The 15,635-nt window shown below is 41.7% G+C and overlaps 1 protein-coding gene across 1 annotated transcript in view; it reads right to left on the reverse strand.

The window, feature by feature from the left end:
* Positions 1-15,635, reverse strand: part of GOLPH3 (golgi phosphoprotein 3) — a 43,682-nt gene that overhangs the window by 6,554 nt on the left and 21,493 nt on the right. Inside the window, exons 2-3 of the mRNA XM_053293661.1 lie at positions 15,043-15,174; positions 7,773-7,887 (exon numbers count right to left, since the gene is read on the reverse strand). Of these exons, the coding sequence (XP_053149636.1) occupies positions 7,773-7,887; positions 15,043-15,174 (247 nt within the window). The remainder of the gene's footprint in view (positions 1-7,772; positions 7,888-15,042; positions 15,175-15,635) is intronic.

The following is a 15,635-nucleotide window of genomic DNA, read 5'->3' on the forward strand; positions in this document are numbered from 1 at the left end:
GCATGCTCAGAAGCCCAAGATGGCCGAAATGGACAGGTGGTCGCATGGGAACCTCGGAGGAAGCCAGCAGGGGTAGGGGGGCCTGCCATAGCCGCCCCCCGCCATGGCCAACCTTGCCACCAACTGTGTGAGTAATTCTAGTTATTCTTTGACAATACTGGCTAGTTAGGGAAGCCCCCACCCTTGAACTGGCTCAAATTCGAGCCACGCCAGTGCCCTGGTCTGGAGGGAACAAAACTGAAGCGATCTGATTCAAATTCGAACCGGAAAAACTGGTTTTGTGCACACCCCTAGCAAGAGACAACAGCAACAGAACAACATGTAATGAGGTGAAGCAAACTGAGAAATCAAAGGAGGCAAATGAGAAAGGATGAAGTACTTGAATCTGATCTCGTTTCATGCACTGGTGTCTATGAAACAGAAATGCAAGGGAGCCGTTTTTCATAGTTGTCCAATCAGACCATGTACCCTAACTTCATGTAGTGATTACACACTGCCAGATTTTCCCCCTTCCCATTTTTTATTCCAAATTTGTTCCTTGTGTGTGTTGCTAGACAACAGCTTGTTTCTACTCCAAAGAAAAACATGAATTTCTTGAGGTTGTCTACACTGTCTGTCAACAGCTCTCCAAAGTTTCAGGCAGGAGTCTTTCCACGGAGATGTTGGGGATTGAATCCAAGTCTTTCTGAATGCAAAGCAGATACTCTGCCACTGAGCTATGGCCCCATCCCATGCTTTGGAATTGTTTGCCTCTGGAAAGGAGTTGGGTCCTGCTTGTTGAGTATCCTGAAAGCAGATTAACCCAGCCTGGTGTAACTAACAAGAGTTTCGCCTTCTACCCTTCCCTGCTGAATAGAACACCATCTTCTGTTGCACTGGAGGCTCCAGTTCCCACTTTCTCTGGCTCCTGTTTTAGATTTGGGCATGGGTACCCATAGTCCTAGCCCTGCTATGTCATGGAATTGGGATGCCAGTTTAAAAAAATGGTCCAGTGATCAAGTGCTTCAGCTGTACCAAAGGCACAGATTTTTGTCCATGGCCAAAAATCTAATAAAATAAAATCAACTGTTATAAAACAATCAAATCCAATTCCTGGCTTCAAGCTTGCATAATTAGCAAATGTATGTTCATTTACTTTGTCCTTTTCACTCATGTTTCATAATATGTTAGTGAACTCTTACCTTCAGTGTCTAGTGTTTGTAGTTATACAACACATCCCCACTTCTTTCCCATTCCCGTTAATAATTTGGTGGATGGAGGTCGAGTGTTGGCAAACTAGATTGCAACTAGAGAAACACTTATTGCGAGGCAGTGTTTCACTGCTGTTTCTGAAGAGTAACAATATAATTCCACCACAGACAGTACAAAACAGCCTCTGTGTGTGTGTGTGTGTGTGTGTGGTGGGTGTGTTAAGAGACTCAACTGGAGCAATAATTTTATATGAGAAGCCAAGGTAACAATGTCAGAATAGATGTACTGAGGTTCTAGCACAGAATGAAGAAACAGGTTTTATTGATTGAGCATCATTTCCAGAACATGCTTCTGATTATTGCACAGCTCATTCTAGTCAATTGCTTGGTGGCGTTTGATGGATTTCCTGAGAATAGAGCATTTGAGGTAACCCATTTCCAGCCTCTTTCATCTTGGTGCAGCACATCTAAGGCACCACAGGCTTTACTATGAGGAACTATTTCTGGTTTCTCTCACTTGTGAAAATAGTGTCAGTAGCTGTGCAGTCTCTTTTGGTGTGTAGTGTAGAGGTCAGATAATTCTTCAGTCCTTCTGGTGTTGATGACATTGGTTGTTTGACTTATTTATTTATTTAGATCATGTCCCTGTGAAAATGTATTTTCTTTGCCTAGTTTGTGCATTTTCAGCTTAACAGGGATGAGAGAGTAGAATGTTTCTAGTTTCTGTCCTAGTGTACCCATTGGTTTCTGTTGCATTGTAATCAACTACTCTTAATCATGGCAAAGACAATGGGGTGTTCAGTCCTTATCACTGGATGGGAGGGCGGCATGACTTTTGTTTTGTACTATGTCTTGCAGTGATTTAGCTAGCTCCTCTAGGCCTATTCTGTTTCCCCTCTATCAGCGAGGGGACTAATATTTCTCCTTATACTGCTTTGGTCAGTAGAAGAGCCAAGGGATCTGACCAGTTCTGGATGGGGTTGCACTCCCCTTGAAAGAGCAAGTATGCAGTTTGGGAGTACTGCTGGACCCGGCTCTGCTTTTGGAAGCTGAGGTGGAGGCGGTGGCCAGGGGTGCTTTTGCACAGCTTCAGCTAGTGCGACAGCCGAGTTCCTTTCTCGAGAAGGCAGATCTGGCCACAGTTACCTACACCCTAGTCACACTGCAACTAGATTATTATAACACATTCTACATGGTGCTGCTCTTGAAGAATATTCAGAAACTGATGCTAGTGCAAAATGCGGCAACTAGGATTGTATCCAGAGCTGCCCACTGGGATCATATTACACCCATTCTGGAAGAGTTGCAATGGCTACCAACTTGTTTCTGGGTCCAATTCAAGGTGCTGGTTTTGACCTTTAAAGCCCTTAAGTATTTGGGTCCTAGATAACTGAAGGACCACCTGTTCCCAAGGGTTTCTGCCCCCTTGATAAGATCACCAGGAGGCGGCTCTGCTCTGTGTGCTGACAGTGAGAGAGGTTTGGTGTCGAACACATGGGAAAGGGCCTTCTCAGTCACTGCCCCATCGACCATGGCATCCTTCCAGATCACCTGGGGGAATTTATTCATTCATTCATTCATTCATTCATTCATTCATTCGATTTTTATACCGCCCTTCCGAAATGGCTCAGGGCGGTTTACAATTAAAACAGAAATCATTAAAAACAATTAAAACAGAGATACAAATATAAATACCAGTTTAAAACATCTTAAAAAACAATTAAACTATCAAAACAATTAAAACCCTGAAAACCAGGTTAACATTAAAACAATTAAAACTGATTAAAAACCCTGAAAAGCCAGGCCAAACAGATGGGTTTTAAGGGCTCTCTTGAAGGTGAGTAAGGAATCAAGATTACAAATTTCTGCTGGGAGTGCATTCCACAGCCCAGGAGTAGCTACAGAGAAGGCCCGCCTCTGAGTCGCCACCAAACGAACCGGTGACAACTGGAGACGGACCTCCCCAGATGACCTTAACGTGCGGTGGGGATCATGTAAAAGAAGGCGCTCTCTAAGATATCTTGGACCCAAGCCGTTCAGGGCTTTAAAGGTAATAACCAGCACTTTGTATTTTGCCTGGAAACATATTGGCAGCCAGTGTAACTGTTTCAAAACAGGCATCATATGGTCTCTCCGGGTTGCCCCAGAGACCAATCTGGCTGCCGCATTCTGAACTAACTGAAGTTTCCGGACTACGTACAAAGGCAGACCCACGTAGAGCGCGTTGCAATAGTCAAGCCGGGAGGTTACCAGCTGATGCACCACTATTTTGAGGTCATCCGAGGAATGGATGCAGCTGTCGAATCAGCCGAAGCTGATAGAAAGCACTCCTGGCCATGGCCTCCACCTGAGATACTAGGGTGAGGCCTGAGTCCAGGAGTACTCCCAAGCTGCACACCTGCTCCTTCTGGGGGAGTGTAACCCCATCCAGCACAGGCAGATTCCAGATGGTGGAGCTTGCTGCCAGTTCCCCTTTAAAACAGGAGCTATTATATGGAGTCCCTCATTCTGTCACCAATGCTTTTTATTATTATTATTTATTTATTTACACAGTCAGACAGGTGTTATTGACTGGTTTGTTTTATCCAGACATTGAGTCCTTCCCAAGGACCTGGGATGGCTGAATTTTATTGTCAATGTTGTTGCTGCTGTTATAGATATCATCGCAGAATATAGGCTGTTCCCAGTAAAGCTGCTTTTTGTAATTGGCTGATGGTGATTTCTGTGGCCCCTATGGTGTTGAGGTGCTCTTCAAGGTCTTTTGGAATTGCACCTAGGGCGCCAATTACCACTGGGGTTATTTTGGTCTTTTTCTGCCACAGCCATTCAATTTCAATTTGTAGATATTTGTATTTGGTGATTTTTTCTATTTCTTTTTCTTCTATTCTGCTATCCCCTGGTATTGCTATGTCGATTATTTTAATTTGTTTTTCTTTCTTCTCGACTACAGTTATATCTGGTGTATTTTGTGGCAGATGTTTGTCTGTTTGTAGTCGGAAGACCCATAATATTTTTGCATCTTCATTTTCTTCAACTTTTTCAATTTTATGGTCCCACCAATTTTTGGCTACAGGTACTGTGTTTCCCCGAAAATAAGACAGTGTCTTATATTAATTTTAGCCCCCAAAAATGCACTAGGGCAATTAGCGGTACATCAGAAATTACTGCTAGGTCTTACTTTCGGGGTAGGTCTTACTTTCGGGGAAACAGGGTAGCTTGTATTTTTCGCAGATGTTCCAGTGTATCATCCCTGCTACCTTGTCATGCCTTTGTTTGTAGTCAGTCTGTGCGATCTTTTTACAACAGCTGATTATGTTGTCCATAGTTTCATCTGCTTCTTTACAAAGGCGGCACTTAGCAATAGCACTTACATTTATATACCGCTCTATAGCCGGAGCTCTCTAAGCGGTTTACAATGATTTTAGCATATTGCCCCCAACATTCTGGGTACTCATTTTACCGACCTCGGAAGAATGGAAGGCTGAGTAAACCTTGCTGTTTGTTGTTGAGTTTTCTACTTTTGCTCTTATTGCATTTGTTATTTATTTGTTGTTGTTGTTGTTGTTAACAACATTTATATCCCGCTCTTCCTCCAAAGCCCAGAGTGGTGTACTACATACTTAGGTTTCTCCTCACAACAACCCTGTGAAGTAGGTTGGGCTGAGAGAGAAGTGACTGGCCCAGAGTCACCCAGCTAGTATCATGGTTGAATGGGTATTTGAACTCACATCTCCCCGGTCCTAGTCCAGCACTCTAACCACTACACCACGTTGGCTCTCACATTTTAACATTTACATGAAACTGTTGGGTGAGGTCATCAGGAGATTTGGTGCAGGGTGTTATCAGTATGCTGATGATACCCAAATCTATTTGTCCTTATCATGATTGTCAGCATCACCACCACGAAATGGAATTCAATCCCTAAATGCCTGCCTATGGGCAGTAATGGGCTGGATGAGGGATAACAAATTGAAGCTGAATCCAAGCAAGACAGAGTTGCTCATTGTGGGGGATTAGCATTTAAGGGAGAAGGAACAGGTACGCAGCTTGGAAGTGCTCTTGGATCCAGGCCTCACCCTAGTATCTCAGATTGAGGCCATGGCCAGGAGTGCTTTCTATGAACTTCGGTTGATTTGACAGCTGCGTCCATTCCTTGAAGAGAACGATCTCAAAACAGCGGTGCATCAGCTGGTAACCTCCAGGCTTGACTACTGCAATGCAGTAACCCAGAGACCATATTATGCCTGTCTTAAAACAGCTGCACTGGCTGCCAATATGTTTCTGGGCGAAATACAAAGTGCTGGTTATTACCTTTAAAGAGCTGAATGGCTTGGGTCTGGGCTATCTTAGAGAGCACCTTCTTCGGTATGATCTCTATCACTCATTGAGGTCCGTCTCCAGTTTGGCCTGTCCTTCCAAGGTTTGTAAATTGTTTTTTTTAAAGTATTTTAATTAGTTTTAAAAGATTTTTAATTGTTTTTAGCACTGTGTTTTAAATAGTGTGCGTTTTTATGTCTTTTTAAATTTACGGTACACCCAGAGCCACTGGATGGCGGTTGATAAATGTAATACATCATACATACATATACATATAATTTTTTAATTTAATTTTTAAAACATTTAATATACCTCCCACTCCGAAGACTCTGGGCGGTGTACAAAAACTTACAGAGCAAGACAGCATTAAAATTACGTTCTAAATTAAAAACTAAAGTAACTAACAAAAAGAAACAACCAAATAGGTAAACTACAGGGTAAAAGCCTGGCGAAAAAGAAAAGTATTCAATAGAGATTTAAAAATCAATAATGAAGTTGCTAAATGAATCTGAAGGGGAAGCGAGTTCCAGAGAAGTGGGGCAGCAACTGAAGAGGCCCTTTCACAGGTCCTAGCGCCCCAAACCTCTCAGAAATCAGGGACCGACAAAAGGGCCATTTGAGAAGATCTGACCGGATGGGATGTAACCGGATAGAAGAGGCTAGGGGTAGATATGCATATACATAGTTTTCTCCTAAACTTACCCATCGCTAATCCTATGCGTGGCGCACAAAGGAATTTGCCGGGGGGGGGGTAGCGATGGAGACGGGGGGGATGTGGCGGCGGTGGGCTGGCCCGGCCGCCAGGAGGAGGCGCACCATGCATAGGATTAGCGATGGGTACATTTAGGATAAAACTATGTATATGTATATACAGAAACTGAGGTGGGAGGGAGAAGAAAGCAGGATGGGCGGGGGAACGGCTGTGGGTGGGCCAGCCAGAGGTGCAGATGCTCTCCGTCTGGCTCAGCTAGTAATAATAATTGAACAAAGCCTTGCTGTTTCACAAGAGAGGGGGGAACCCTGTTGGAGAAGATTATATAGTAATTCAGCAAGAGAAGCCTCCTCCTCCTTCATTGTATTAGGGATCAATAACAGACTCAAGTATATCAACTATTAATGTTACCCTTCATTACAGACAATAATGGTTTTTGTTACTCAGAGAACTCTTCTACAGTCAGAAACACCGTGTATGCTTTTAAAACAAGTTAGCAGAATCACACCCAATTCTTGAATAAAATGACACTACTACCCACCTTTTCCCCTTGGGGCAAACATTAACAAATCTCTTCAATACCTATTTCAGTGTTTGTGGCACCATGTTTCAAAAAGACATCCAGAATATCACGTTAAAAGCAAAGCCATGAGTTAGAGGTGCAAATAAGGGTTCTTAGGGATGATATGAAACAGGTCCAAAACATGGTTTTGCCCAAAGGTCAAAGTAGGTATAAGTAACTTCAACAACAGTTACTTATCCCCATCATGCCTTTTGAAAAACAAATATAATAATGAATGCTTCAAAAATTCAAACATATGCTATATGTACTATACTAAAATTTATGTTGTTGCATTCCACAATGGCACCTCACACTATGGATGGAAATATCACCACCATCCTATTATTAATTATTAATTATTATTTATTCGATTTCTATACCGCCCTTCCAAAAATGGCTCTCAAAACAGGAAATGCCAGGTTTGTAAGCCATTATCTTGATAGCTATCCAACATTTAAAACAGAAGCAAAGAGATTAAAAGGACGGAATTGCAGGCATCAAGATAGTAACAGACAAGAGTACAGAAGGATCACATCAGAGGAGTCCCTCCAGCTATGTGTAGAGGGAATCTGAGGAGCTCAGAAGAGGAGCCAATGGGCTGGGACAAGCAGGTGAGGAGGACAGCTACTTCCACTTATACGTAAACAATATTGGGAGTGAGCCACTTCAAGTTCCCAGAAACATGAAAAATCTCCACCCTGATCCACAGTCAAACAATGTATATTGTTTAGAGGGTGTGTCACATAGGGGGCAGTGCTAACTGCTTCCTGCCATCTCCCCACACTGCCAACCCCAAAGTTTCTTAACTGAATGCCAGTGATCAAGATTACGTGTCACAGCATCCAAAGTCACTGCACATAAGTTGAACTAATAACATCACAGACTAAGCCCTATGTGGAAATTCTCCCTCTTTAAAAACTAGTGATGCATGGTAGCTCAGAATAGTTTGTTAAGCATTTAAAATTAGTACTTTTCTATGGACATCTCTTACCACTAAGCAGCTCTATCCAGTTCTGCACTGTTTCAGGAGGCTGCGTCTCCTTAATGTGCTTCAGAGCTTCGTCAAGTAGAACATCCCCCGTAGGAGCATCTGATTTGCAGATCACCTGATGGGAAATACAAGAATTCACTCTGGCACCTCAAACCTTTGCTTTTACCTTCTCAAGCACTGAGGAGAGTAACATGGGGAAAGTATGCTGGCAAAGCAACACTGCTCCTTTTTACATATGAAGACACAATATAGAAATACTGCTTCTTCTTGGATCACAGCTTTCTAGAAACAATACCCAATACCATCAACATTATTGAAGATCAACATTGCCAACTCCAGAGTGCACTGTTATGTGGTCAAAAAATAATCAACAATTTGAAAGTTGGTCTGCTTGTATCTTATTAGTTTTACAGCAGCAGTTTCTACCAATGTTTTGATTAAACAAATTGTACAATTCATTCTGTTGCTTACCCTAATCACCTCAGTCAAATTAAACCAGAGTTACACTAAAGTAGTAAAAAAATCCACACAAACGTTGTTGCCTCCCTGGGAAATCACTGAGCTCCCTGAAAAGTCCTTGCTGAGAGTGCTTTAGCAACACACCATGTGTTGTGGTGCAGGCAGGTGCACAAGGATAGAGCCCAGAAACCAAGAGGAGCTCCACTGACAAAGCAGGTGTTTCCTCCTGGCTCTCTTCCCTCTTAACAAGGCCTTTTCAGAAGCTCAGGGAGCTGTCTGAGGAAGAGATAATAGTTGTGCAGGCTCTGTTCTGAAAAGCATTGTTCTGTATGTGAGCCTATATTTAAAATTACATGTAGTTAAAATGAACATGTGCACAATTACAAGGAAAAACCTGAACTTATGTAGAGTGGAAGTTCCCTGCACACCACCCTGTTTATGGCAACAAAGAACAAGAATGACCCATCTATTGCAGGTACATTAACCATTTTATTTGTTTACCAGGACAGGCATTCCTTCATGAGGAACAGCCTGAACTAACAGTACTGTTACCTCCTGTTGCATCTTGAAATCATATATTATAGGATACCAACATACAAAGGAGAGGCCTATGCAATTGATAAGCTCACTTTCCCAGAATAAATATGGAGAGATAAAGAGCCTTCAAATATAAGCAGTACATAGTTGAAGCTGCTCTGTTGTTGATAACTTCAAGTAAGGAGAAGGATGACAAGATTAAAACTCTGGAAGACAAAACAGGATTCTTATAGAAGCATTTAATTCGGAATTGCCCAGAAAAAGGAAGTCAACCAGCAATTAGGTGATGATAATAGTTTCAATAAGAGATGAACACACAATGTAGAATATTTAGCAGTAGGTGCAAAGTTTCTGGAAGGAATGGGTAAACAACAGAACTTGGCAACTGCCTCAGTATGAAAAGAATAGAGTACTACATCCCTCTCACCGCACCTTATGCCAAATCCCATTGGAATACAAGACAGGTGAAAAAGCACTGATAAAGGTGCATAGAGGTGAGTGTTCCATCTTTCCTCATTAAATGTAAGATACTAGCAGGGCATACAGGAGGTACTGCTGGCAGTGCAGACATCAATGGAATAGGGGATTAGTCAGAGATAGAAACACAGATTTTGGAGTCTGTGTGTAAAAGGTTAAAATTTCTAGAACAAGATTAACACAACAGGATTAGACGAGAAAGAATCACCACCAAACCAGGCAAACAACAAATGAAAAGAGATAGATAACTACTGCAAGAAAAATGATTACTAAGGATTCCAGAAGAGTGGAATTCCAGACAGTGTCAAAGCAGATAGACACCAAGTGATCACCAAGATATAGCCAGAAAGCACCACATAGTTACTTTAGCTCAGTTTCTGCCTGTTCCAATGCAAATAAACACTCCTATCAATGAAAGATGGAGGATAGGCAGGAAGCACATACCCCAATGTAATATGGAGCAGGAAAGGAAAGATGGAAATGGGACAGTAGTTCAATGGAGACGTTTTTAAAAGAGAAGCAAGACTGAGCATGCTTGAAGCACAGGGGGAGGAACAAAGGACACAAGTAATGAGATTTCTATATAATTTCCCAGCTACACACAATATCTAGGCAACAAGTGAAAACAAGCAAAAATGTGTTACCCAGAGTTTATTACAGTACTACTATTTGTTTTAATGGCTATACAGGTACAAAACAGAAATGCTTGTTGGAATCCTCTCATATAATCAATCATTTGCTTTCTTCATAGAATCAAAATATTTGGTTCAAAATACGGTTCAATGCATCTTTTAAAAGGGTATATTAATGCAGAAAATCTAGAACTACTGTTACGATTACTAAAGTAAAGCGTGCTGTCAAGTTGACTTTGACTCTTGGTGCCCACAGAGCCCTGTGGTTTTCTTTGGTAGAATACAGGAGGGTTTACCATTGCCTCCTCCCGCACAATATGAGATGCCTTTCAGCATCTTCCTATATCGCTGCTGCCCGATATAGTACCAGCGGGGATTTGAACTGGCAACCTTCTGCTTGTTAGTCAAGCATTTCCCCGCTGCGCCACTTAAGGTGACTACTACTACTTCTACTTATATAGCAGCATTAGCACACACACTAAGCCTAGGTCTTCCTGGTTTCTCAGTTTGCGGATGTAGTAAATCATGCTTTATACCCAAGACGTTTTTGAAACCTGGGGTTCATTCATTGGCAATTAGCTTCTTAGCCAATAAGCCACCTTGTTTCCCTGCAGGACCCCTTCCACAAACCCCAAGCAAAAAAGTCTGGATGCTAATCATTGGCCAGCCAAATATTAACCAACTGCCTACTTCACTGTTTCACAATATTGAACTTGGGTTTTTATAGCACAAAAATATTTGATACAGATCCAATAATTAACTGACTAACTCAGTAGGTTTATTCATTCAAACAACCACCCTGGGACAACTACAATGGGCAACATCCAAACTAGCCAGTCATTAATAAGCACCATTGAAATCAATGGCCATCATTCACACTAAAACTGCATGGGCACACAGGGTTTCCCACTGAGTGAGGGAGGCACAACTTCTGACGATTCTCCTTTCTCTCTGCAGCAGTCTGTGCCTCCTGAAAATGTGTCCCTGAGCCCCACTCCACCATTCCCAGGGACCTACTTTGGGAAGGCACAGGAGGCTGTAGAGGGAAGCGGGGGATAACCTAATATCACACATCCCACCTTTGTACAGCACAAAATCCAGTTGCACTTGCACGACATTAATCTGGATGTTGGCCATTGAGAAAAGCCATCATGACTAACTTAAGCCCTATCAACTTTAGTGGACTTAGCCATGACTAACGTAGTATGGATGCTGCCTGGAGTGTTTATATTCTAAATTTTAGCAACACATTATTAATGCAAGTACAGAAATCCCAATGGATTCATGAAAAAACATGAGCAGTTATCCTTTTAAAAATTATATATATTTATATAAGTACCCAAGCATTATCTCAGCTGCACCATATATTGATCTCATATGGAATTATCAAGGACCAGAAAAAAATTGGAAATAATTAGCTTAGTTACCATATCATTATCTAGAGTTCCCTGATTGGGCCCTCCAAAAAGGCATGCAGATTTGTTTGAAGTCTTCTATTCCCTGGCCCCTCTACATCACACTTAACACATCCTTGACAAAGAATAACCCAAACACATATTTTGTAGTCAGAGAGATATTACCATGTTTCATAGGGGGGGAAATGAAGAGTCCCTTGGCTCTTGCTTTTTCTTTTTAAATCTTCTGCAACAGACTAACAGCAATCCCTCTGGAAGATGCTTCATGGAAGCAATTCTTATACTGAAAACCACCTTGAAAGTCTGTAGTTCTTTCTTATGACAAAAACAATTTTATTCCTTCAGTAGACACTCCACTTGACAAATATCAACTCACTAAAAATGTTTTTGGAGCCTAGCCAATAAATATAATAATCAAAGCATTAGATTTACAAAATGAACACAACAATTAATTACCTAGAGATAATTGATGCAAACTCACTATTTCCTGGAATTTCACAGCTACAGATAAGCTTTGATCACACGTCCAGTGTCTGTTACATTATTTAGGGTCTCAAATGAAATGCATGTTCTAATTATTTGACGTTATGACAAACTTCTAAACACTAAATCTAACAAAGTCCTTCACTGGAACCTAGAAAAAGAGAACTGTTAATTCTCTCACTAGATCTGTGACTCCACTGCTTTGAGTTTCAGCATTCTAATTAGTGTCTTGCTACAAGGCCTTGAAGAGGAATGTTTAGTAAATCCTGTACCACCCTTCAGGAAATTTTAAATATAAGCTAAATTCAGCCAGAGGTGAATGTCACAAAAACATGGGATAAAACTCAATTCAGTAAATCCCTACTGTGAAAGAGCTGAGGTTTAACAGATGCTTGTGTATTATTAAAACCGATACTATATGAGTATGTGTTAAACCTCAGTTTATTAAAACTGAAGAATACTATCAGCTTAGTCATTTGAAATCTAGGCTTATCCATAAGGATCTCCCAATATACACTTCATTGCCATGTAAGGGGAGCTCCACTAATTAGCACAAATGTAAAATCAATAAGCAATAACTGAAATCTTTTAGAGCACAAGGGAGAGACGAAAGTGCTGCGGCTTTCCCCAGCCGAAGGTATACACGGGATCATCCCAATCATGCATGCCCCATCTGGTAACCCCTCCTGTAAGGGGTGGAATCAATCAGACTGCCCTGGATCATCCTGTTCACCTTCCCCTTGAAGGGCTAGTGAGCTACTATAGGCCACCTGTAGTAGGATGCGCCTGCTCAGTCTTCGCACGGCTTGCGTTTTAATCCTGGGCTTAGGTCAGGCTCATTCGTGCCTTAAAAATGGCAGCCACCTCTTTCCTATTTTGGTGGCATGGCGACCCACACTGAGGGGCAGCAGAAAGATGGCGACGCATCCTAGAGGCCTTGGCCTTAATGTCAGCCCTGCCTCTGTCCTCAGTGCTGGGATCCTCAGAAGCGACCTGGTCTAGGTCTCCCCCGCCGGAGATAGATCCATGCTAAAGCAAGACAGACAGCCAATTCAATCAAATTGTTTAAATTCATCTCTTTTTTTTATAAAAATAAGGGAAGAAAGAAATTTGCTCACCTATGGATGAAGAATAGGAACAGAAAAAAATTGAAGCTGTATAGCAATGGGGCAGGAGCCCCAGTATGTGTATCCTACCAGGAGCAAGACAGGAAGGAATTGGGAATCTTACTCCCAGGGCCTGCTGGGAGGAGGGCCAGACTTCCTGTTACCTGAGAATCTACCTGAAACTATCCTGTCTACCAGAGCAAGTGGTGGAAGTTAACCCTTTGTGGACAATGAGCTCCTATTCTGAGGGAGAAATTCCCATTTTAGAACTGGGGTGGGCAGAAGAATCACAATGTCTTTATCTCATTGCTCTGCATGCATGCTTATATTTGTAGCTGTTATGCTAGTAGGTTGATCTGACGTAGCTTGACATAATGCATGGATTATATTGCTTAATAGCTGAGAACTTTTAAGTACATGCAGGAGGTGTAGCGTTTACAAACTGAGTGTTTCTGGTAGGCTGTACCCCCTGAATTAGCATTCTCTGACTGGTAAAAAAAGTGGAACTCACAAGCCTGACGTCTGCCTGCTTCTGTTCTCAATCACTGGTCTTTGACTGGTGGATCGGAAATACTGTTCTAGACTACATACTATTACTTAAAGCCATGATAATCTCTGTTCATTTTGACCTCCTTACCCCAGTCAGTCCAATTGTGAAGAATATCCGTATCATTCAGACTGCATTAGAAGAATAAAATATCTAAAGCATGGTTCAGGCAAAGTCCCATTGGGACAGAGCCTATATACAGTAGAAAAATGAGATCAAATCTATCCACTGGGTGTCCATATCCTGCTAACACCCATACACTGGATGTAATGTTTGCACAGCAACTCATGTTGAATACAAGTGTATGCTGAATCCATGTGATCATTAATCTTTGAACCTCTGGGGAATAATTGCGCATATTGGGACTACTTAGGCTAGACTCCATGCCTATAGCTCCAGCAAACTTTACACCCAGCACATGAACCTACAATGGGCCCAGAAAAGAAACATCCTGGTTCCCCACTGTTTGCAGGCTCTACCCAACTGGACCCCTCTCTGAAAAAAGTCCCTTGAACTGCAAGATGACTTGTTTATCCAGATTTTGTTTTAAAATGCACATTTCAGACCCTTTAAAATCACCTAAGTTTTAAAAAATGAAAAAAATCATCCAAGCTATTAGTTTTGGTGTTTCAAGGAACATTTCTCCATTTCTAGCAAACCAAGGAAGCTTGGAAGCTTTGCGGAAAGGGGAAAAAATATCCATTGCACACTAATAACTAAATGCAGCTGGACATAAGCAGTAACTGTCTGCTTACACAAGGACTTGATTCTAAGAAGGTGGTGGCATGGAAATTTTCATAACTTGCCTTTTAAATAGGTGAGCAAAGATAATATTTACAGGGCAAACTGCCCACACAATTAAGCTTGTGGTAGAAAGCAAAGCATTTTGATTTTTTTACCACAACATCGCCCCAGAAAAAACAGGTTACCTTCACATAATGCCAACAAAACCAAAGAGAAACACAGCCCATTCATCCTTTAACTAGGCCGTGGATTCAGCAAACTGCATAAAGCAAAAAACATCTATGACATTGCCCATGGACTTGATATTTGGTATGTGGCTTAAAGAACTCAAATTATTGATTAGATATCAGTGTTTTCTCAGAATCTTAATACTGAAATAGATGTGAAGGGCTTGGTATAATACCTCCAAATAGGGATGTGCACGAAGCACAGTTTGGTTCATAGGCAGGGCCGGGGAGCTTTAAGAAGGAGGAGAGCAGGTTCTTACCTGCTCTCCGCTACCCCATGCAGCTTCCTGCTGGGGCAGTGCACGTCCCAAGAAGCCCAGCATGTACATGGTATCCATGCATGTGCGGTTGCCATTTGCATGCTCAGGATGGTGTTGCTGATCACGCAAATGGCGCCCATGTATGAGGGGACACCATGTGCACGCTGGTGCTGTGCAGGTATTCTTGGGACCCGCGCAACCCCAGCAGGAAACTGCATGGGGCAGCAGAGAGCAGAAGAATGTCCCACCTCCTCAAGTGCCCGGGTCCCACTTAAAAAGTGCTCGAACCGCAGTTCATACACATCCCTACCTCCAAATTATTCAAGTGAGTGTGGCATATGGTTTTAAAGCTACATATGGTTTTAGTTTTACCCTCCTCTTACCTTTCTAGTTAACAGACTTTTGCGTCTCATTCCAAATGCCTCCAGCTGAAGACGCCCTCTCAGTGCCAATTCAATTAACATGCAGCCACGCAGCCCAGAGGAAATGCAATCATTCCAAAATGATGTGTAACCCTGGTGAACCAAAAAAAAAAAGTCTCAGTAAGTTTTAAATATACACAGAAAAATTAAGTGTTATTCATTATAACCACAACTAGACAATAAAATATGTATAGATTGCGTGTGTTCATTGTGTAAGAGCCTTTTTTGGAAAGGTGGCACAGAAATCAAATAAATAAATAAATAAATAAATGTAGGTAGGTACATATAGACTATCCTAAGAAAGCTATGGCATTAAGTAATAAATTGAATATGGGAGATCAATTATGTACTATATTTGTTCCTTTAAATAATGTTTCCTTTTGTGGGTTCTACAGTACAGCGAAAACAGGTTTCTAATGAGTTTTTATGCATTTTATGCCAGATCTTAAATTTTTGATTGCTTATAATGTAGACAGTCTGTTTTGTTCCAATTTACTCTTATTTCAATTGCGTCACACAAGACAAGCTTCATACAACAGAGAGTGCCACATTAT

The sequence above is a fragment of the Hemicordylus capensis genome, chromosome 2 (genome assembly GCF_027244095.1).
Source record: "Hemicordylus capensis ecotype Gifberg chromosome 2, rHemCap1.1.pri, whole genome shotgun sequence".
Lineage (NCBI taxonomy): Eukaryota > Metazoa > Chordata > Lepidosauria > Squamata > Cordylidae > Hemicordylus > Hemicordylus capensis.